Raw genomic sequence first — 24,297 nt, forward strand, 5'->3', positions numbered from 1 at the left:
AGTTTTGCTGGGAGTATATTGGTTAGGGGACCCGTTGCATAGGGTCAACCTCTTCACCTGAGCTGCCATTACCTCATGTGTATAGCTTCATTCAACGGTTCGGCACAGTAGTTGCGGAAATGCAATCATTTAAAAAAAGTTCTGAACCACAACATTTAACAAATAAATAAATTCTGCTATCAATATACTTATAATGCATTTATTCACTTAGAATGGCAATACTGTACATAACCTTTTGCTTTAACCTACTATTATAAAATGTATGTTGATGGTATTTAATGTCTGTAAAATAATGACAAAATTGACATTTAGATTGATAAACCCTGCTTCACAATGCTATTTAGTCATTGGGTTGCATTTGACTTTCAAAATAAAAGCCCTAGACATATATACTGCACCACTACCTAACAGAGAACAATTGCCGCCAAACAACTCAACAAAATAACAGCTATGCAAAATGTCTAAAAGTAGCGATATGTGCCCAAATTCCACTTGGTCCGTTTATGTTGGAAATTCGATTGTCTTTTTTTTCTAAAACGCTCCAAATTTAAAACTGTCATGGTGTTAAGCCACAGCAGAATAGATGTTTATGAACATACATGAACATGTACAAGGTTAAGGATTGCAACTTTGAATGCATCTCGGTAAACAAAGCTGTGATCCTTCAAATTTAAAATACAAAATCTTTCATTGCTTTTCCTGAACTTCCTGTCCGAATTAGTGTTGTCAGTGTGAGTGATCTGATTACACGTAAATGTGCTTACCTCGTGCTATTTCCAATTTTTTCATGGCCATTTTTTGTCAAGAGCCAGGTTATGACATCATCAGAAGATGAAATTGGCATCCATATGCTGATGTCATGACTTGACGGCTTTGATGATGACCTCATCGTGACCTCATCAGCAGATGAGGTCACGATGAGGTCATCATCAAAGCCATTGGCATTCCGAACATGTGTGCAGGTCAAACGGATTTACTTCATACACTTACTTCGACGGAAACCTACATTCATCATAGGAACAATACAGTCCCCTACAGACAAAAAGTCTACTCAAAACATTTACTGTCTTCTTCAAAGAAATACAGTCTTGCACAAACACACTTTCATTATTCTACCTACGCTCAATTTAAGACTAAAACAGACTTGTGCCATGGCTGGAATAGTGATCCCAGCAGTGTGTGAGCAGGTCAGCTGCAGACAGGAGAAGGAGGAAGCCGCTCAGAGGCTCACAGAGGCCCAAAGCACGCTGTGCAGCAGAAATACTGCATTGGAGGGGGGAATTAAACACTGGGAGTTCCTATATGGACTTCTGGACAAGCATACACGTGTCCTGGCAGAGAAGAACAAGTACTTTGAGGTGAATTGGCCTAAACACGAGAATATGTTGAATACCAGGATCCAGCAAAGGGACGCTGTAATCAGGGGTCTGACAGAAGCCAACAAGACCCTGTCGAGAGAAAATGTCGACTTGGTGGGAAAAGAGCAGAGCTGGCAGGATCAGATCTGCCACAGGGACGCTGCAATCGTGCGTCTGAACAAAGAGAAGGAGTTTCTCTTTCAGAAGCTGGCAGTGACCACAAAAAAATACAATGTACTGAAGGTGGAATCTTTAAACATCCTGGCTGAGAAACCAGACATGAGTCTAATGGTCCTGCAAGAGGAAAAGCAGTGTCCTGAGTCAAACATCGGGACAAGCGATAAAAGGAATGAGGAAGATAAAAAGTCACTGGCAGAGAAGTTCAGAAAAGGCATGGCTGAGAAAAAAGAAAGCTGGGCTTCTTTAACCAAACTGATGAAGGAGAAACTCCAGAAGATTGAGGACAAGAAGACGCATCTGGAGGAAATGCCCACAAAAGTCCTGCCTGAGAAGCAAGAGAGCTTGGCAGAGGAAGTCAACTTGAAGTCTGGAGTCCTCAAACTGGAGGAAAAGGTCACTGAGGACTCGGCTGTGAAACAACATAGCGTGGAGACAGTAGTGGTGACAGAATTTAAACAGGAGGAGACATCCACAAAGGACCTAGTTGACAAACCAAATTGCTCTGAGATGAAAGTCACGATGATGATCGAAGTGAAGGAGATGGAGGACAACCTGGCCAATGAAGTCCACAGCTGTGGAACCGAAGAGTTGGAGGCTGAGAGGAAATACCTGGAAGAGTTCCCCTACTTACCGACGACCGGAGCAAGACGGGTCGTGCTGCAGGACCAGGAGAGCAGACAGGAGGATACACTTAGCTTGGCAGCAGCGGTGGGGACAGTAGTAAAAGAGAGGACTTCGGAAATAAAGTCCACAAAGGACCTAGTTAGGAAACCAAATAGCTGGAAGATGAAAGTAACAGAGGTGGGGGACAACCTGGCCAATAAAGACCAGAGCTGCGAAAGCAAAGTGAAGAAGGGGGAGCATGAGGAGAAGGACCAGGAGGAGTTACCCCACTTGAAGAAGACCCAGGCAGGAGAGGCAAGGCTGCAGAAAAAGATAAGAAGAAAGGAGAAAAAACAAGAGAGGAGACGAGACAAGGAGAATGCAGGCCGCTGCTAGTTGTTCATGACAACAGTAGCTCCCTTTTATCCCCCCTCTTCACCTCTCTTCCCCTCCCTCAACCCTCCTTCATCTTCCTCACCCCACCTCCATCTACCTCATGCCCATCTTTCATCTGCCCTTCTTCCTTACCCTCCCTATAGTATTTTTGCATTGGGGTTTCTCCTGGAACGCAGGTTTTCCCACTTTATATCCAGAGGCATTTCTTATGCCTCTGGATATAAACAAAAAAACAAAGTTAAAGAAATACCTCCATCCACCTCAACTCCCTCCCTCTGTCCACCCGTCTCCCTCACCCACTGCCCACCCGTCTCCCTCACCCACTGCCCACGACTTACAATAAGTGCAAAAACGATAGAGATTCCTACTCCGAACAACAGAAAGTGCAGATATATTCACTTCAATCAAGTAATTCTGACCTGAAGTGAATATATCTGCACTTAGTGTTGGTTGGTGCTGGTGAATTAGATACAAGTCCTAAATTAACTTTTTTAATTAACTTTTTTAATTGTTTTAATTGTATTGCCAAGGTACAAAAAGCCAGGCATTAAAGTCAGATATATGCATTTTCATTGAATACAAATAAACTAAAGCATTTCATTAAAACTTAAAAAGTCTATGTTCAATGTCTCCACCTCACTTAAACATAAAGAATACATACATTGTTATATGATATTTTGTTGACTAGAAAGTTAAAGTACTGCCAAATTTGAATAATGCACTGTGTCATTTAAAGGGCTGCCCACGACTCAAACATGTGCTCATCGAACAGCAGTCGTCAATTCAGGCTATTAGTCGACTAATCGTCTCACGTTTATGATTTATTATTATTATTATTATTATTGAACTGATGGACTTAAACTTTATTATTGAAAAATCCCACAAGATGTCAGTTAATTACAAGTTCAGTATCGTTAACTTCAATATTTTTTATTATCTTTAAATAAAAACCTTTAGCTGTATAAACCCCACTATAAATTAAATCAATATTATTAAGTAACTTTAACTCATCTACACATTTTAAGTACACATTATACAACACTTTCACACAGACAATTTAAATGCAAATCACTGGTGTATTAAGTAACCATAAACCATTTACCAAAGAACAAAAAAAAAAAAAATATTTATATTGTTTGCCAAATAATTCACTTTTAAATAATAAACACCTTAAAACTGTGCGAAAGACCTTGAGAAATGTCCAGCGACATATTTTGAACCATCACTTATGAGTGAACACAATGTTAACTGGAGCAGTTGTGCTCATTCATTTACCACATGGACCACAGACCCAATACAAATAGAAGTATCAAAGAATGTATGGTAAAATGTTTTCCCTACTATTTTACACATCTATACAAACACTCCTTCAAGTTTAAGCTGTACGATAACATATTCAAAATGTTTGAGCACTGTACACACAATACATATTCACAAGGTACCAACCCCCTATCTGCTCTCTGGTGCCGTGAAACATGGCAGCCTCTTCGCTTTGACACCTCTCCATACAAAATGTGTGCAGGACCTTATGTGTATAGGTCCTGTGAATGTGTGTATTTGTACTTATATATTAATACAAACTTTTTCTTTGATCGGAACCTGGGAGCAACCGGAGAAGTTTTTTGTTCTGCTAACAGAGAATCACAACACAATTGTCAGCAAAAGCAAGTCCACTCTGTTTGGGACTTTTACTCTGACCTTGGCTAAGGGAACTAAACATCTCAGCGAGCAAACTCCAGCCCCTGGTATTGTCACTTTCCATGGTATGATCTCCTGACACGGGCTTTCCATAGTGTGTCTGTGTGCGCGTTTCCTCTCCTCCTGCTAACAATGCAGCTCAGGAAGTGTGTCAGGATAAGGGCCAGACTGCTAGGCTCTTTTTGGCCAGTGCATCCAACTTTGAGGGACAATAACATTGTACTTGTTAATCCCACAAAAGCTGGTTCAGTGTTGAAGAAAGCTGTGGATCTTTGAAAAGGAATTACTGCCCCAGGTGTCTTCAAAGAGCCTCTGCGATGTCCCTCTGGCTGGTGAGTGTTGTTGCAACATGTTGTTTTGAACCGCGGGTGGTCAGGGATTCGCTCCTATGTCGAGGTCATTCCAACCCAGCACGCAAAACTTTGAGGCTTAGTCCAAAAACTCTGCTCATGGTTTTGCTCATTCTTGGTTATAAATATGCATTACTACAATAAATGTTACTTCAAACCACTTTCTGAGGACAGATTGAAATTGATTTTCACATTTTTTGGCTGAAGCTGTTCTTTTTTTTCTTCTTTCGAAACCTTTTTTTAATCTGATTTTGCCTAGCTAGCCTTAAATATTGATAAAATGTGACTGTGGTTTTGTTTATATGCTTTAAATTTCATCATATTGATACGATATGATGCTGTAGATCACTGCTGTTGGTCTTGATACTAAAACAGACAGACAATATGCCCTTGTGAATTGGTTTTCACATGGTGATTCCTTTAGTATTACTGTTATATTAATATAACCTAGTATAGGTTATATATTCTGTAGCTGGTCCCTAAAAGTGACTACAGCCTGGGCTAAGAATTAGTGGATAGCTGGTGTTCATTTTTTTTTTAAATTGATGATTAATAAAACGTGAAAAGTGTGATGCGGTTCATTACCTTCAGTGCTTATTGCTGAGATTTACTTGCTTGATATGTACAGTATATTCAATTACAGTGAATACAAAATATTGAACCTCAAGCAAATACATGTATACTTATCCTTAAACTCTGAGATGTTGTTATATTCATGGTCAATGCTCCAAAAATGCCATATAAGGGTACCTGTTCAGCCCCATATGTGGGCAAGTTTCACCAGAGCATAATGCTGCCTCAGACATTAAGAGTGAATGAATTGACATGAAGTAAGACTCTTAAAAACGTATTGTTAAAAGTGAAGTAAGTGATGTCTCACACATAAACAACACAAAATAAGACTGGACCAAAACCCGACTCTGCAGTGGGTGGGACCATTTCCAAACAAGATCAGATAAGATAAGATATACTATGGACCTTTTTTCATTGCAGCAGCATAAAAAACGAAGTATTGCACATAATTAGCAATAAAAAAAAGAGTAGAAAATAAACATTTAAACAATATAAACATCTCAAAATAGAAGATAAAACAGTATTAAGAGTCAAAAAAGTTGAACGTGAGTATAAAGATATGTAGACTATCTGACAAATAAAACGCTATTGAAGGGCATATTAAATTAGATATAAATGTAAAATGTACAGTGAAATGATAAGTCCACATAACCAGAGGTGACTTGTCCCTCCTGTTGTGTTCGGGTCAAATCTGACCGATTTACTACTTTCATCAATCATAACTTTTTTGCTTTACATTCGATTGCATTAAGGCTTTATGATATCCTTCACAGTAGACATTTGAACATAAAACATTGCACGATTTAGTCAACTTTGTAACCCCCACGGTGTTCCCGTTCAAAATTGACCGCCATAAAGAAAAGGAATTAGTAACCATCCGGATCAGATCAAACACACACACAAACGCACACACATACTCTAGATGTGTGTCCCCCCCCTTATGTGCCCAATCCCCCCATGTGAATCACACCTGACACACACACACGCACACAGAAATATGTGGCATATTTCCCGCTCTTATGTGCCCATCCCCCCACATGGATCACACCTGGCACACGCAATACATGTTCAGCAGGGCTCAACGCTAACTTTTAAAAGTGGTTGCCAGGCTGGAAACCAGGCATCAGCTTTTGGTTGCCAAAACTTAAAATACGGTTGCCATTTTTAGTCACCTTATATTTTAAATAATTAAGATACTATACAGTTATACATCAACTTAATAATGAAAATGTGAGAAAATAATGTTCAAATGCTTTACAATAAGTAATTAACACAATTATTTGAAACTAAAGTGGTTGTAAACTTGTCCACCCTCAATTGCTGGTATACTAAAGACCAGTAGTGCAGCTGTTGTCATGTTCTTCACAGATCCCTCACAAATGAATTGAGCAAGTCACTAGTTTCTTGGTCATCTGTTGTCTTTCTTTCAAATGTGGGTTCTCTTGACCTTTGTGCTGACCCCAGGGCCGGCCCGTAGCACTGGCGTTATAGATTTTCGCCTAGGGCGCCAGATCTGGGGAGGCGCTGCGCTGGTAGAAAAACATTTTTGACCGTTGGTGCTCATCCTAATTTTCGGCCTTGATGTAACAACATTCATAATTAAGTAAATGTAACACCCTTTTTTGACCCCGGTTACACTTTTCATTTGCCCTGTACGTTGGGCGCTGTAAGTGATGAAAATGCGGCGCTGTTGTTATTAGAATCTGGTGCTAGCTGCTCTAACGGATATAAGAAGAAGACGTTTCTACAATAATGTGGAGGGAGAGTCCTCTCCAGTCAGACTGAGAGGCTGATGACTACAGCTCAGCGAGGTAAAGGACTCTGAGTGTTTAGATAGTTCACTTTAGTCTAAGTTATCTCTGTGGGTCTCAAACGGTTTGGTCACAATTTATGTAAAGAAATATTTCCAAGGCACTCCTTTATAATTATTGGGATAAAACAGGTTTGAAATCATTTCAATGTATACTATGTATACTAACCAAAAATATTGTTTTAAACTGGAGAGATTAAAAAAAATTCACGAATAAATAAGTGTTAATAGGTCAAATAAGATATGAATGAAAAACAAAAATAAAATAAGTTACATTTATTTGTTATTGGCTATGGTAGGTTATTGGTTATGTTCACATACTTATTTGATTTATAAAATGTAAACCAATCTTTTTCATATGGGTGTTTAGAGTTGTACCCCCTAGATCTAGTAGTAATTCTGCTTAAAGTACACCAGATTGAAGCATTTTACTTTAAAGGTCACATGTCATGGCCATTTCCACTGATCGGGTACGTGCTTTCGTAAGTACGTACCCGGAAGAATCAAATGGATGATGATGTCATGATGACGTTTCACCAACGAGGTGTTTTGGGGAGGTATTTTCTGTTTTAGAGTTTTACTCGCTACAGGGTGTACTTTGAGGGTTTTGACTCTGCACACCGTTTACATGCAGAAAAACCTTCATAACACACAAGGGGACGGGTAATAACCGGAAAAGCATGACATGGGACCTTTAAAATGTTAAAAAAATCTTCCCGGGGGGGCATACCTCCGGACCCCCCTAGAGGATGTGACGTCCACCCCCCATTCTATTGTGTATTCCTTGGATACTCTATTGATCTTTATCTTTTCTATTGTACGATTCTCTGGCTGGGGCGCCAACTCAAATCTCGCTGCAAATTGTCTAGAGCCGGCCCTGGCTGACCCCCACCATAGATCCACTGGCCCTTCAGCATTGAAGTCTTGGATTGGCCAGACTAATACATTTCTAATGTTAAATAAATGAAAAGCATTCACAGACAATAATTAGATATTAATTATTAATGCTGTAAATTACCTTTAATATTTCTAACTATAATTAAAATGTGTTACATTTTTATAGAAGTGATTATATTTGTATGCCAATATTTTCCTATGGTAAAGTTTCGTTTTGCACTTTTATTTTGGAAGTAATAAGATCGGGACTCTTATTTTGAAGGAATTTTTACCGGAAGTGAATGCACAAGGTAGCAGAATGTACATATTTCGCCTCCCAAGACTTTACACATTTCCTCTTTGGTTTTCGTTCGGGTTCATTTTGCGCTTTATCAGTTGAATCACTTTGAACATTCGTTAGAGATGTTGACTGGTTGGCCGAACTTTTTACCCCACAGTCAAACAACTTAATTGGCTTCGCCATTTTTTGTAAAACAAACACACAGCGCACGTGAGTAAACTTGCATCGCTTTCTGGCTCTTAATCACACCAATGCACGTGCAACTTAAGTATCAGGTTCCGACTGGTCACAACAATAATTAAATATCACTCTTAATACAACAAATAATTAACATTTATCTATTTTGGGGAACACATTTAGCTGTTTGCGGTCCTTATTTCTTCATGTTAAAAAGTGGTTGCCGCTGATGCCAACCGAAGGCCAAGAAGTTGTTGACATTTTTTCTGAATGGTTGCCAATGGCAACCTGGCCACCGTTACTGTCAAGCCCTGTTCACGGTCCGTCCACAGCGGCGTGCATTGAAAGCTTCACCATTCACTTTGAATGGGGTGACGTCACTTTTCGCCGAACTGCATTGTGGGAAGCGACGCGGAGCTTTGCTGGCATGGCTCGCTGCCAAAGTTGAGCAATGTTCAACTTTTGAAGCCCCGGCAGAAGCGTCAGCCAATCGAATCATATGCCAGTACAAGCTCTAGCCAATCAAACCGCTGCTTGTGTGTCAGGGGCGGGAGGGAGATTCATGTGATTGGTTGTTGGTCGAGTTTCAGACACGCCCGCCGGCAAGCTTCAACGCACGCCGCTGTGTGGACGGGCCGTCAGTGTCTGTTCTTTGTATATTTACTGCAGTTGTTCATGTATGCCAGTAGTCTGATACAATATGTACATTTGAAAGGGTGTTAAATGGAATTTGGTGATGATTAATGGTTTTTGTGTTAATGTAATAGTAGTTAAAACAGAACCGGTCAAATTTGACCGCGAACACCAACGTAAGGGGGGGGGACGAAGACAATAGGAGGGTTAAACAGGGTTATGGCTCTTGGCAGGAATGTTTTCCTGTATCTGTCCTTGTGACAGCAGAGCTGCAGCAGTCTGTAAGAGAAGGAGCTCTGCTGTCTGTCCAGCTGCTGGTGGAGAGGGGGGGTTCACTGAACAATTACTGAAAGGTGGTTTCTGTGCCTAAATATTCCAATAAGTAGTACATTGGCAAGTCATAAAGATGATATATGGAGGTAAATAAATGTTGCCTTTTTGAGTTTTTTTTTTTTTTATATTGGTATCATATTTAAACTGAATCTTTTGTGTGAAAATGATTACTTGTATGTGCCATTAAAGAAAGAAAATTGTGTTTTTATACATAGGATAATGTCAAAAATATTTTGTTAATAGTGTTTTTGAAATACAACACATAAAAGTGGTATATGGTAACTGAGGATTATTTGTAACTGGCTTTCATCTTTACCAATGGTGCTCTGCATTGAGGTCTCTAATTGGAGGGTCTTAAGTGGTTTCACCTCATTCACACCAACGCAACTCCGGTTCAAGCTCCGTGCTAGAGCTTTTCAGGTTCAGAACCGGTTCTTCGATTTAGCTCCGGCTCTTTTCACACTGCCCAGAGTCCGACTGGTGCTGCGTCATTGCGTCATCGTTTGCGTCATGACGTAACCATTTGTGTGCCTGCTTCATAAAGCCAAACCGCGCGGAAACCCCTCACAGCTGACACTGACAACAACAACAATGGCCGATTGTGCTCCAGCTAAACGAAGACAATAGGAGGGTTAAACAGGGTTATGGCTGTTGGCAGGAATGTTTTCCTGTATCTGTCCTTGTGACAGCGGAGCTGCAACAGTCTGTAAGAGAAGGAGTTCTGCTGTCTGTCCAGCTGCTGGTGGAGAGGGGGGGCTCACTGAACAATTACTGAAAGGTGGTTTCTGTGCCTAAATATTCCAATAAGTAGTACATTGGCAAGTCATAAAGATGATATATGAAGGTATATTAATTTTGCCTTTTTGAGTTTTTGGTTTTGTTATATTGATATCATATTTAAACTGAATCTTTTGTGTGAAAATGATTACTTGTTTGTGCCATTAAAGAAAGAAAATTGTGTTTTTATAAATAGGATAATGTCAAAAATATTTTGTTAAAAGTGTTTTTGAAATACAACACATAAAAGTGGTATATGGTAACTGAGGATTCTTTGTAACTGGCATTCATCTTTACCAATGGTGCTCTGCATTGAGGTCTCTAATTGGAGGGTCTAAAGTGGTTTCACCTCATTCACACCAACGCAACTCCGGTTCAAGCTCCGTGCTAGAGCTTTTCAGGTTCAGAACCGGTTCTTCGATTTAGCTCCGGCTCTTTTCACACTGCCCAGAGTCCGACTGGTGCTGCGTCATTGCGTCATCGTTTGCGTCATGACGTAACCATTTGCGTGCCTGCTTCATAAAGCCAAACCGCGCGGAAACCCCTCACAGCTGACACCGACAACAACAACAATGGCCGATTGTGCTCCAGCTAAACGAAGACAATAGGAGGGTTAAACAGGGTTATGGCTGTTGGCAGGAATGTTTTCCTGTATCTGTCCTTGTGACAGTGGAGCTGCAACAGTCTGTAAGAGAAGGAGTTCTGCTGTCTGTCCAGCTGCTGGTGGAGAGGGGGGGCTCACTGAACAATTACTGAAAGGTGGTTTCTGTGCCTAAATATTCCAATAAGTAGTACATTGGCAAGTCATAAAGATGATATATGAAGGTATATTAATTTTGCCTTTTTGAGTTTTTGGTTTTGTTATATTGATATCATATTTAAACTGAATCTTTTGTGTGAAAATGATTACTTGTTTGTGCCATTAAATAAAGAAAATTGTGTTTTTATAAATAGGATAATGTCAAAAATATTTTGTTAAAAGTGTTTTTGAAATACAACACATAAAAGTGGTATATGGTAACTGAGGATTCTTTGTAACTGGCATTCATCTTTACCAATGGTGCTCTGCATTGAGGTCTCTAATTGGAGGGTCTAAAGTGGTTTCACCTCATTCACACCAACGCAACTCCGGTTCAAGCTCCGTGCTAGAGCTTTTCAGGTTCAGAACCGGTTCTTCGGTTTAGCTCCGGCTCTTTTCACACTGCCCAGAGTCCGACTGGTGCTGCGTCATTGCGTCATCGTTTGCGTCATGACGTAACCGTTTGCGTGCCTGCTTCATAAAGCCAAACCACGCGGAAACCCCTCACAGCTGACACCGACAACAACAACAATGGCCAATTATGCTCCAGCTTCCTCTGTACCCCTTCAGAAGACCAGATTCCCAGTAGGTAGCTGGTATCTTCAGTGGACCACTGCTGCTTGTTAAGTTTCTCCATCGTTGTGTACAAACTGGATAAAACGCCGGCTTTTTGTCGTTGTTCAGGAGTTGATCCCGCCCCTGCCCCTGCCCCCGCCTCGACGTAAGCGTGACGTATGTGGTGCTTTTGCTCTGGCCGGACAATTTTTTGGTGCTCGAAATGAACCGGATTCCGGAGCTAAGAGGCTGCTCCGCTGCGGTGTGAAGAGGAAAACCCGGTGCTTTTCAAGCCCCAGCTCCGAACCGGCCCTGAAACACCGTTGGTGTGAATGAGGTATAAGAGACACTTTCTGTCTTTTGTATTTGTATTTTCCTCCTGACAATGGAGTGAACACTTAAAGAGCAACTTCCAGGTTAAAGACACCTGTGAATAAATGTGTAGGAAAATGATGTATACACTAGATTTTCAAAAAAATATACATAAATATACACTACAGCAGGGACGTGCACAGGTACGGGCTACGGCCCGTTTTCCCTTTTTGACTGACCTGCCCCTCTGGAGAGAGCGATAGTTTTTTTTTATTTTTCTGTTGTGATCGAATCAACATGATAAGCCCACAATTAGTATTGTAGTGTCTCGCTGCGGGAAACACACCAGCTTCATTCTTCTTCTACTTCTTCTTCTTCTTCTTCTTTTTCTTCTTCTCCTTCTTCTTACATGTAATTGCCCGCAACATTTTGAATGAAGAACTCGTTTCAGTGTGAACCATAGACTAAAGGGTGTGAACTCATTCTACAGTATGACCACAAAAGTGTTTTAAATCAGGTAGGCCTACGTTTTTATTATTTATGTTGTATATCGCTAAGTGTGGGATTACATATGTTACGTATATATTTATTAGAGGCTACTGTATTGGTGCCGGTGCGTTAAGACCACCGTGTCGGATTTTGGAAAATGGATTTTGAGTATTCTCATGGCAGGGACTTTACTTCCTCTTGACACCATCGGTTATTTACAAAAAAACACCTACATATACTTGTTATTGTGCTTCTGTCTTTCTGTGTCTTTTCATCTGCTCTGTGAAGTCCTATTAAATATCCATGGTAAACTCCCTCAACGCGCCGCTCGCTCTCTTTTCTTGATCGCCCTCTCACAGGAGAACACTTCAAGGTCCCGCTTTATTGTAGGATTTCTGCCATGTCTCTACTTTAATTTGACCATCTCTGTTTATTAAGTTATAGAATACTAAATAAATAAGTAATTAGATACCTTACCGTTACTGCGCTCATAAAGAATGATAAGAATAAGAATAATGCGTATTGAACTGGTTTAATTAATTAGTGAGTTTATTTAAGTTAATTAGAAGCCCTATTTTATCAGCATGTCTGCACAGCAGTTACAATGATCAAACTATATTTTAATGAGATATGGAACGCAAAACAAAAAATGTCCCTGGTTTTCATTTTAAAAATCAAGTCACCGAATGCAAGTAGTTGCCTTAGCTTATTTTTTTATGAGATGATGATGTGAATTACTGTTCAAATTAGGCTTGGGCGGTATCATTTTTTTCATACCGTCATACCTTGCTGACATCATACCGTGGTATACGGTATATGAAGGTATGACTTGGGTCGACTTGAGCGAGGTGGCGTTCGGCGGCAAATAGCTGTTTCGAACGGTATATTATATGTTCGGTGTAAAATGCAGCCCTAGCCGGTAGGCGCTCGCAAAGTGCCGGGGCGTGCGCGCAAGTGCAAAACAAGGGCTGCATACATGACACATTCTGCAAATGGCACATTTTGAGATCGGATACAGGACGCGTTTGTAGATGTCCGACGTTGTTTCCATTGTGAGCTAAGTCAACAATATATCATCATACATAAACATTTTCCGGGAGTAAATACTTGACTTATTGAATAAAGTTTGCTATATTCACTAACTAGTTTGGCAATATTATTCCGTGCATGTGTTAAAAACCTTATTTCCACTTGATTCATTGGATTACTCGCGTGAATGTTTAGCACGTAAATGCTTTCGTTTTTAAAACCATCCGAACTCGACTACAAAACCATCAACCAGTTGCATAGGATTAAAAAATGTCAACACTCACTCACCCCGTCTTAAACATTCCCAAAGAAGTGCCTCTGTCTCTCTTTGTGCTGGATGAAGTCACTGGCGACGAGTAGACCCAAAATAGTCCGAAACAGGCGCAGAGGCATTTTTCTTTTTTACTAGTAGTCCGAGTTCGGGGCCGGCAAATGATGCCTTGCTCAGCTCAGCTCTGTGCTGAGCTCTGAGAGCGGGAAAGACGGACTGCCCTCCCCTGCCCTCTGCTGGCGCGTGTTGTGCATTACAAACAATGTCGTCCCTGTCAAAACTCTGTGTCAGTGTAATAGAATGAAACGCATCTGTGATTTGCCGCACAGTCTGTGACGTCACGGTATTGAAAATCATACCGACGGGATTTCGAAATACCCTGGTATACCGTAATACCGTCATACCGCCCAAGCCTAGTTCAAATGAGTTAATGTAATAATCGTTTTGGTCTTATATTTTTTTTCGGGGGGGAGGCCCTTTTTCCAGTTTAGAGCAATAGCCCCTCCAAATGTCTGTGCACGTCCCTGCACTACAGTGACATCTTTTTGTAAGACATTTTTACTTCATCAAAAAAGCCTCCCCACGTGACCTCCCGCGTGTGACGTAACAAAGGGGAAACAAGGGGGAGAGCGGCTGGTGTAACGTAGTGTAGCGACCCTAATAGGATGCTGAGGGTGTCACTCAGGCATCCCCCGTCTCTTTGCCAATCACAGAGCTGCACAGTGATGCTGGTCTAGGTGTGGTCCTGTGGTTGGGGGAGCAGACGGGGGAGGGCGGGGAAGTTGTGACGTAGACACTGTTATATATATGGGTATGTGTGGGAGTTAGCGTCAGAGTGTGTGAGGTTGAATCCACAAGCTGTTCCTGAATCTGTGATCCTAAGGAAATAAGAGTTATTAAAGCCTAATAACTTGAAGCCTGTTTCCGACTCCATCTGTGAACGTTACATTGGTGTCAGAAGTGACTTTTCGAACGGAGGACGTCTATCCGGACGGGTGTTCGTAACTGCGTCATGGAGCTAGCAGGTAAGCTAGCGGAGATGGAAAAGTTCAGCAAGATGGGAGTGAAGCAGGAAAGTAGGGATGGAGAGGAAGAAGGAGCCTGGAAGCCGAGAAGGACCACCTGGAGGAGCGTCTGAGGAACCAGCTGGCCCAGCTCAACGGCAGCATCGCAGACTACCAGCAGGAGGCGGCGGACAACCGGGAGCATTTGAGCGAGCTGCAGCGGGAGGTGGAGCGGTTGGCGAGGGAGCGGTCCGAGTTGGAGGCCGAGGCGCAGAGCGAGAGCGACCGGGCCGCCAGGCTGGAGGAGGACATGAGGCAAGCACAGAGAGAGAGAGCCGAAGCAGAGTCTGGTAAGCAGAGGGAGCTGGAGCAGCAGCTGAGGTCCGCTCAGAGGGTCAGGGAAGGCAGTCAGAGCAGAGAGCGGCAGCTGGAGGAGCTGCTGAGGGAGAAGCAGCTGAAGGTCCGGCAGCTGCAGAGGGACTGCATCAAGTACCAGGAGAGGATCAGCGAGATGGGTAGAGACGCTAAGGCGCTGCAGCAAGGTTACAACGAGCTCCAGAATAAGCTGGAACAATCCCAACGGGAGACTTCGAAAACTTTAGAAGACCTGAAAAGGACAAAAGCAGAGTTGGATACTGGTAAATCTCAGCTGGAGGAGGCCCATAAGCAGGCAAGCGTAGCTATAGCGGAGATGAGTACCATGGAGCAGAACGCCCAACACAGAGAGGCGGAGCAGACCCGGGACTCTATCACCGTTATATATATGGGTATGTGTGGGAGTTAGCGTCAGAGTGTGTGAGGTTGAATCCACAAGCTGTTCCTGAATCTGTGATCCTGAAAATAAGAGTTATTAAAGCCTAATAACTTGAAGCCTGTTTCCGACTCCATCTGTGAACGTTACAGTATTAATAAACATGGATCCCAATGCTAGTTTCGACACAGAAGACACAGAAGAAGTTGAACATGTATATTCGAATGCATATGACGGACCACAACCTATAATTATCAGCCTGTTAGGCGTCCAAGAGACCAGGAGCAGCCAAGGATTAGAAGAAATCCATCGGCCATCGGAGAGCAATTGAGCTGTGGTGTGAGGAGAACCAGCGGAGAACTGAGCAGCTATCTTGGTGAGTGATCGGCGTTAGTTACAGAATGTTAACTAACGTCACATCACAACATTGTAAAGTTAGCTATCATATATCAGGCTATAACTAAAGTAGCATTGATAATATAGTAACGTTACTGGCAGGACTGTTGATACTGATCCATAACAGAAACTAATGCGCAAGTATCAGCCGTATCTCACGTTACCTAATGCAAATCCACACTACGAACGGTTACGGTGCTGTACCGGAGGGGAGAGAGAGAGCAGGGAAGGAGGGGGGGGGGAGGGGGGGGAAGAGAGCAGTGAAGGGGGGGAGAGAGATGTAATACGGTTTCCTGATAAACGTTACCTAATGCAACTCCACACTACCTTCGGAGCTGTACCGGAGGGGAGAGAGAGAGCAGGGAAGGGGCAGCTATCTTGGTGAGTGATCGGCGTTAGACACAGAATGTTAGCTAACGTCACATCACAACATTGTATAGTTAGCTATCATATATCAGGCTATAACTAAAGTAGAATTGATAATATTGTAACGTTACTGGCAGGACTATTGATACTGATCCATAACAGAGCAGGGAAGGAGGGGGGCGGGGAGAGAGCATTGAAGGGGCGGAGCATTGAAGTCCCGTCTCTTTGTCTGCACAAAACGAACCCAGGACTGAAAGCTAGCTAGCTTTCTTTTCCTGTTAGGGAAATAGTGGACTCGATGTCCTGACAGGCTGGTATTTGTGCAACCTGCACAAACACAATACTGCACCATGATTACAAATGGTGAAATACAATGTAAAACTACCGAATAATACCAGCTCACTAACCTCTTAAGCCCGAGGGTCCCCCCAGTGGACCCCTCCCACCGTTTTTTTACGAGACTATGTCTCAGGGCTTCTTAACATTTATGAAACTATTAATGTTCCATACCCTTTTAACGATAAGAAACTCAGCTAACCGACAATATGAACCATTTTTTGCTAAAAGAAACACAAGAGTAATACCAAGCCTTTGAATTAGCATGGAGCAAAAAAATGCTAACGGATTTTTGCACAGCATTCACGGTAGCAATGCCCTTATTACTTATTGTCACTGCACAAACAAGATATCCGATTAAAGCTGAGACTCCACATATTCCACACATGTAATGTCATCCCTGTACGACCCCGAATTCGGGAGCTATCAGCCAGAAAAGAGAAAGTAAACAACATCCGGTTTCAAAAATATTTTTGATTTGTGATCAAAAGTTGTGTTCAACGGAATAAAAACGCTGCTCAAGGTTAATCCAATGTCTTTATGTCACGTAGACATTTTTACTGATAATCCACCTTCATATTTATGGCAATATATTGGGTATAAAGTTTTGCCGTCCAGGCTTGTTCTTTCAGATATGCTTCGTTTGCTTCTCTATTACGTCCGCAATGGTAATGTTTACGTGGATGTGGGAACTGCCTATTGATTCTATTGGATGTAATGGTTAAGAAAAAGGTGTAAATCACCCAAATCAACCAATGGGTTCCAGAGATATGGTCCTGCGTAAAGTATAAAGAATGCCAGCCAGCGTAAGCACTTTACGCAGCAGACTTTACTTATTGTTTACTACGTAAGGAAGCAGGAATTGCAGGACCCAGAGCGCACGGAGCACAGAGCGGACAGCAGATAACGGATTTGCAGTTTTATTGCTTATAGATTATCAGAACATTTCAAAGGGGACACAGCCACATTGGATATTAACCTATGGATTAACTACATCATCGTTGTTATCGTTTTAATGCCATTGAAGACCAGTTTAGACCAGACAAAGACGAAGGTAAGCCATTGTTAGCATTGTGGGCTACTTAGCGCCACTTGTTTTGATGTACGTTTTTGTTGATAACGTTCCGAGTTTGTATCTTTCAGTGTTGAGGTGGGCACCGTTAGATTCTGGGTCTTTACGATCATAAACAATGTGTTGGATGTGCAGCTAGGATAAGTAATAAGGGAGCTAGGAGTGATTTTTGGTGCAGTAATAGGTTAGCATTTTTCGCTCGGGGCTAATCCAGAGGCTCACTGTTAGCATTGTGGGGCGGAGATGTGTCCCCCTTCTGGTGTAATATGACGAGTTTGACGTATAACCTTAAAAAAAAGCTGTTTTTAAGAGCAGAGCTCAAAATTGCTCCTTTCCCTCTGAATTCCTGCCCTTATGTCTCGTAAAACATATCAAATCCTGCATTCACTTTTTTAATTGTAATTTTCAAGCAAGTTTAAGCATAAATGTAGAAAAAAAAAAACCCTGCAAGTTGCTCTTTAACCAGTTTAGCCCTGAGCCTGTTTTTCAGGTCTCAGGCTCGAAAATGACATTCCCAGAACAAATGACCATATCTTCCCTCCTAAAAGGGTTAAATTAATACTCTTTTTTCTCAAAGTAATGATAAACCTGTGAGTTGGATGTAGACAAGTCAGAATCAATGTAGACGTTTTTTATTTTAAAGAAAATTCAGATTGAACATAGTAAAAAACTGTAAATTATAGTGTCCGTCCAAAGAAATTGTTTTACTTACAGTGAAAACTACACTTGGATGATGGTAAGGTAGACTAAAAGCTTTACGAATCCAAAGTACAACATATAATAAGTACCCTGTATCAAGATTGATGCAAAACAAGTGACATTTGACCTTTTTAGAGAGGTTTAGCAAAAAAAAACTCAACCTCTGAGGTGATTTCGGTGGAAATGGGGGTTTTACCATTTCTCTGGAACCCATTGGTCGATTTTGGTGATTGACATCTCTTTCCGACCGTTAGAGCCAATAGAATCGAAGGGGAATCTCCCCCCACACACACATGGTAAAACAAAAAGGTGGGGGCTTCACGCACGCAGTTTTGCTCCAGAGTGAAGCTGTCTGTACTGTAGCTCTGACTTCTGAAAACCGAAAAGCAGGTTTATTGCTCATGGATTGATTATCAGAAATCATTCAAAGTGACACAGACACATTGGATTAGCCTATGGATTAACTTCAGCATCGTTTTTATAGTTTTAATGCCATTGAAGACCACTTTTGACCAGACTACAACAGAGGTGAGCCATGTTAGCGCTTTTAGCTACCTAGCTTCATATGTTTTGATGTGTGTTCTTGTTATTATCTCCGAGAGTTCGTATAATTGAGTGATAATGAAGGGTAGGCTACCCCTCGATTCTGTGTCTCCTCAGAATTTGAAACGATGGGTTGAGATGTGCAGCAAAGATAAATAATAAGGTTTTGTGAGTGAATTTCGGTGCAGTCATCTGTTAGCATTTTTCGCTCGTTGCTAATTCAGAGGCTCAGCGTTAGCATTGTGTTTTTTTTTAAAAACAACGAATTCAAATGATCAGTTAGATGAGTTTATTTCCGTTACATGGATATACAACATTCATAGTTTATTAAATGAATATGCCCTCAGACACTGTTTCCTGCAAGATGTTGCAGGAGGCCCCCAGTACCGGGGTCTCTCGGGCTTAACAGAGATGAAATGCTTTTCATGCCATCTTAAATGAAAGCTGTTGTTTGTCTCTTAACCTCACACAATACCCTTACAGGCTAAACACTTTCCCTTATGTGGTTGACTCCGTTTGACCTCAGAGACGGTCTCCATTTGCCCATATGTCTCTCTCAGTGTATCTTTTGTCCTGTCCTCTGATGTGGAAGTGTCACTCTTGGAGGTGTCCTGACAGCTAATTACTTTATAGTGGCGCATCATGCAATAACTTTCACTGTGATGACTGTTTTACAGGGGGCCGTGCGTCTGTCACTGGGGGTGGGCCCACGTCTGTCATTGACTCTTGTGCAATGGTCAGCTGGTTGACTGTTATGAAAAAACAGGAAGGAACCCACCAGACATCTTTAACCTTTATTTAACCTATAGTGCAGCCTTTATTAATGTTGAATATCAAATAATGTTAAGCTTTGAAATAGTGGACATGTGTACTTAATGGGTGTTCTGCAGTGTTTTACCAAGTGACGAAAGACAGAGCTTGCACTATGCTGGGCATTCATACCTTTTCATCACCTTGGCCTACATCCTGTTCATTTCTGCCCTGTCGGGGCTTTTATGAGGCAGCCGATGACTGTTAAGGGCCTTTGGTGTTTGAGGCCAGTTGATAATTGCAGCGTGAAAGGTGAAAAGGTCACTGTGGGTACTTTGTGTTTGGGGTGTGCTTCTGTAGATTTGAATTAAGCTTAAATAGATCTCCTACTGTCCTTTTGGCCTTTGAATTTACTCCCTGTATTTTCACTATATTCACCTCTGATTTATTGGTACCGTAGAGGTTACCAAAAATGTGTGGTCAGACACATTGTGAGTTCTCTGTGTCCTCTTGTCACGCAATATTCTGTATCTCACCTATTTCCACATGAATCTCCCACAATTAAATTGGAGCATTTATGCCATCTGTGACATGTTCAAATGCTTTAATGTGAAATGCTGTCGGAGAGAAACTCTCTGTGGAGGGAACACAGGGATTTGAGCCTTTGCAGACCATTTACTTGCACAAGAAACTACTGTATATAACACACTACAGCCTTTCCCAAACTCAGGGTCGCGACCCAAAATAGGTCACGGACCCGTTTTGATTGAGTCGCAGTTAAATGCATTGCTACACACACACAGCGTCAGAGCTGATGGCTGCGTTGCAAATACAATTTTTTATAATTTTTTATATATATTTTATTTTTTATTTTGAAAATGAAATTATGCAGTATTGCATTGTATATTGAATGATTTAATTTTCTAAATACAAATAAACTAAGAAAAAACTGATAGTATTTGTATCAGCTCTGACGCGTCCCCCGCAAAAGTTTTCGCGCTGTCCGTTTATTGTCTGTTGATTAATCCCGATAGTACATAATGGCAAAAAGATGATACAAAGAGGAGTTTTTAAACGTTGGCTTCACAAAAGCTGTTAGAAATGGAGAGGAGCGGCCTCAGTGTGTTTTATGTGGAGAGGTGCTCAGTAACGAAAGCTTGAAAATGTATAAATTGGACCGGCATCTCCAAACAAAACATCCTCTGCATCGGGACAAATCGAAGGATTTTTTCATCTGCAAAGAAGAGTCTTTCAAGAAGCAGTGTTTTGACGGCGGAAAAGTAAGTCACTCATTTTAATCATTTGTTTTGTGTGTTTGTGAGTTTGTTAGGGTCTGTTGTGAAATTGTTTCGTTAATGCAAAGTTGGATTAAATGCTGACTGAGCCCCGGAGCGGACCGCCAGCTGCGCGCTCTCGCGCGTCCTCTACTCCCGCGAGTCCACTACATTCTGCAGCGGCATGGAGCGGTGTTTCAACTTTTACAAGTCTGAAATGTTTTTAAAACGGCCGGGAGAAAAACAGAGAAATAATAACCACAGGTAGATTAGAGGGAAAGTGACCGGCAGTATGAGAAGGAAAGCGAGAGAAAGTATCAGCCGCACGGACGTGACTGCTGCAGTGTGATGCACATTGGAATACATATGGGGGTTATTCCCTATCTTTATTCAAGAGCATGCAAATTTGAGAGCATACTTTATTGATTTCACGTTCAGAATATGTATTTATTTCCCTCAAACCCTGTCATCACACTCAAATAGTGCCTGCTTGCGCTTAGATTTGCTCTGCTTCTGTAATGTAATGGGCTATAAATGCGGTTGCCAGGTCCACATTCGTACGCCGGCTGGTGTTAAACATCACCCAATAACCCAGCATTGTTGACGATAATATCTTCTCTGTTATTTTCAGGCATTCAAAGGGAACAGAGGGGCACTGAGGGCATCCTATCAAGTCAGCCTCCACAAAAAAAAAGTTAATCAGTTGCCAAGTGTTGGAGTTTCTTTGTCTCTCTCTCAGAGTGTTTTACAACAGCTCTGTTCATTTAAAAGTGTTTAAAAAATGTGTGTACATAGTTTTTGATCTGGTGACAAACTTAATGTTGCACTTCTTAGAATTTAAATGTGGTTTCACCTTCGATGTACTATACACTTGACTGCACTTCCTATAGTTAGTGTTTTGTCCCTTTCTGTTTACAACATGTTTGTTCTTTGTTCATTTAAAATAGTTTAAAATGGTGTGGACATAGTTTTTGAGCTAGCGACAAACTTAATATTGCACTTTTCATAATTTTATAATTAAAATTTGAACTGTATATACTTGACTGCATGTCCCATGTTTCGTCTTTCTGCTTTGATCCTTATTTTTTCTGGGCAAGCTCAAAGGAAAGGTTGTTATGGTGAGAAACCTAATTGCTGCGATGCACTTTTATAATTAAATAAATATTTTCATTTACATGTTAAATTCATGGTGTGTTGCATTCTTTGTTTATAACTGTAGATATTATGGAAAATCATGACATTTTTTGAGCTTGGGTCGTTTAGGACCACAACATTTCTGTTTTGGGTCTCATGCTGAAAAAGTTTGGGAATCCCTGCACTACAGAATAGGGATCCTTTAATCTGAAACTTGGGATCTCAGTTAATAAATACAACATCATGTTTGCAGAACATCAATTAAAACATTTCCACATTTGGCCATTGCATGAAATTCTGAATCTTATTTATCGTTTCTCACCAGACAACATTGTTTCAGTATCACTTGCAGGCAGTCACTCAGATTTGAACCTGTGCCTGGGAGGATTTGTAGTCCTTTGTTCTTCCTCCTCCTGTCTAAAGAAGCTGTGGGTTAACAGTTTGGATTATAGCTCAAATGATTTGTATTGGGCATTCCATTCGATCACCAATCCAGACTTAACTTTCCTATCCTATAATTTGCCAAAACTGTTTCCATCTGCTGACTAAAGATATTCTCTTTGCTATGTTCAAAGATGAAATGAGCTTCCACTTAATTCCCCTTGGCTCTCTGCCATAAGGTTCCATTCACCAAGCTTTCAATCCAAAAAATGGTCGCCTTGGATCAATAGTGGGAGGGACAGGAGATAATTGGTGCATTAATCACAGCCACTTTGTTGGGGGGAGCAAAAACATGAAATGCAATATTTGAACAAATGGGACTCCAATGAAAATGTTATCTTTGGCTATTAGTTTAATTGAATTGAAATGTGTCCCGCCCTTGCAGCAGTGACAACTAAAAGACTCTGGATATAGTCACTGTGGTATGAATATATTATGTGCTGTAACATACTGCAGCATGCACATACACCGGTTGCATGATGTCATTAAGGCTCAGCTAAATCGTGGCACTCTGCTATTGACGGCTGAAATATGTGTGCATTGATATGCAGTGTAATATGGCTTTGACTAATGGCATTAAGTAAAACTCTGTCCAGTGCAACGTTTTCACTGTTCAATTAATATTCAACAGAAACCTGAATAAACATTGATTATATAACTTCTTAGAGATAACCATAGTCTAGACAGATTTGAAGCATTTCTTTGTTGATGCTTTTAGAATGTTGTTGATGGGTAATATCACATTTAATTGATAAATGGGTACCACCATATGTGACCAAAACATCTGTCAGCCCCCCATTAAAACCATGACCGGCCACTTCCCCTCTTATTCTCTCAACAACAATGACCCTTCCCTCATCTGGTTTCCTAGAACGGACAACAGACCTGACGTTGCCAGATTGAGACTTGAAACCGGCCCATTGTTTGTACTGCAGAGAGGCAGGAAGTGAGCATTATGTTGTACTCACTCTTGAACTTTTCTGTCACTTTTCCATTGTAATCTTCTCAAATGGGAATACATCAGAGTGATCTAGTTAGTAGTGAGGCTATGCTGAAACCTGCTTCACCTTCCCCAAAGTGTCTGTGAGCTGCACAGAACATTGTCTTACTACTCTAAAGCTGAACATGATTTGGTGAATGTTACATAGATGATTCATAGAAAATTTACCCACACCACGCTGCTCCTCCGCTCCCTTCACTGGCTTCTGGTAACTGCTAGAATCCACTTCAAGGCACTGGTACTTGCGTACCATGCTGCGTGCGAATGGATCTGGCCCTTCCTACATCCAGGACATGGTTAAACTGTACACCCCAGCACGTGCACTCCGCTCTGCATCGGCCAAACAGCTCGCTGCACCCGCACTGCGAGGGGGACCCAAGTTCCCATCAGCAAAAACACGTGGGTTTGCTATCCTGGCTCCAAAATGGTGGAATGAGCTCCCCATTGATATCAGGACAGCTTGCACATCTTCCGGTGCAGACTGAAAACTCATCTCTTTTGACCCCACTTCGAGCGATAGAATTACTAACAAAGCACTTATATACTAATAAAGGACTGGCTTATCTAAAGCCAGTTGAGTAGCACTTTGAAATTGTTTAGCTCTATGAAACCTGATGTACTTATATGATTCTGTTTTCTGCAAGGTTGTATCTTCCTGGTCGAATGTATTTATCGTAAGTCGCTTTGGATAAAAGCGTCAGCTAAATGCAATGCAATGCAATGTAATGTAATGTAATGATACCGTTAGTTATTCTCTCCAAGGGCCTCATCACATCACTCTTATCAAGAAATCACAATGGAATATCAACCATATATAAGGTACATTGGTATTTGCTTTCTTATAATTACAGTTGTGACTTTTCCTTATTTAAACTGAATGCACGGCTCACTCGACTTAATTCAACGTTGCTCAATATTGTTTTTCACTACGGATAGTACCCCCTCAATGTAGGATAGGTAGCTAAACAACACTGCATAACAATACTGTAAAACCTTGCTTCAACGCAAAAC

At 41.3% G+C, this 24,297-nt stretch overlaps 1 protein-coding gene across 9 annotated transcripts in view; it reads left to right on the top strand.

Annotated features, from left to right (window-relative positions):
- The window catches only part of tns1b (tensin 1b), a 281,948-nt gene that overhangs the window by 32,337 nt on the left and 225,314 nt on the right, over positions 1-24,297 (top strand). The window contains exon 1 of one of the 9 annotated variants that reach the window (XM_079664783.1): positions 4,432-4,567. The exons of the other annotated variants lie outside the window; for them this stretch is intronic. Coding sequence (XP_079520909.1) covers positions 4,553-4,567 — 15 coding nt within the window. The 5' untranslated portion in view covers positions 4,432-4,552. Of the gene's footprint in view, positions 1-4,431; positions 4,568-24,297 lie in introns of those variants that run through there. 9 annotated transcript variants of the gene reach the window in all.

The sequence above is a fragment of the Notothenia rossii genome, assembly GCF_949606895.1.
Source record: "Notothenia rossii genome assembly, chromosome: 2".
Classification (NCBI taxonomy): Eukaryota; Metazoa; Chordata; class Actinopteri; order Perciformes; family Nototheniidae; genus Notothenia; species Notothenia rossii.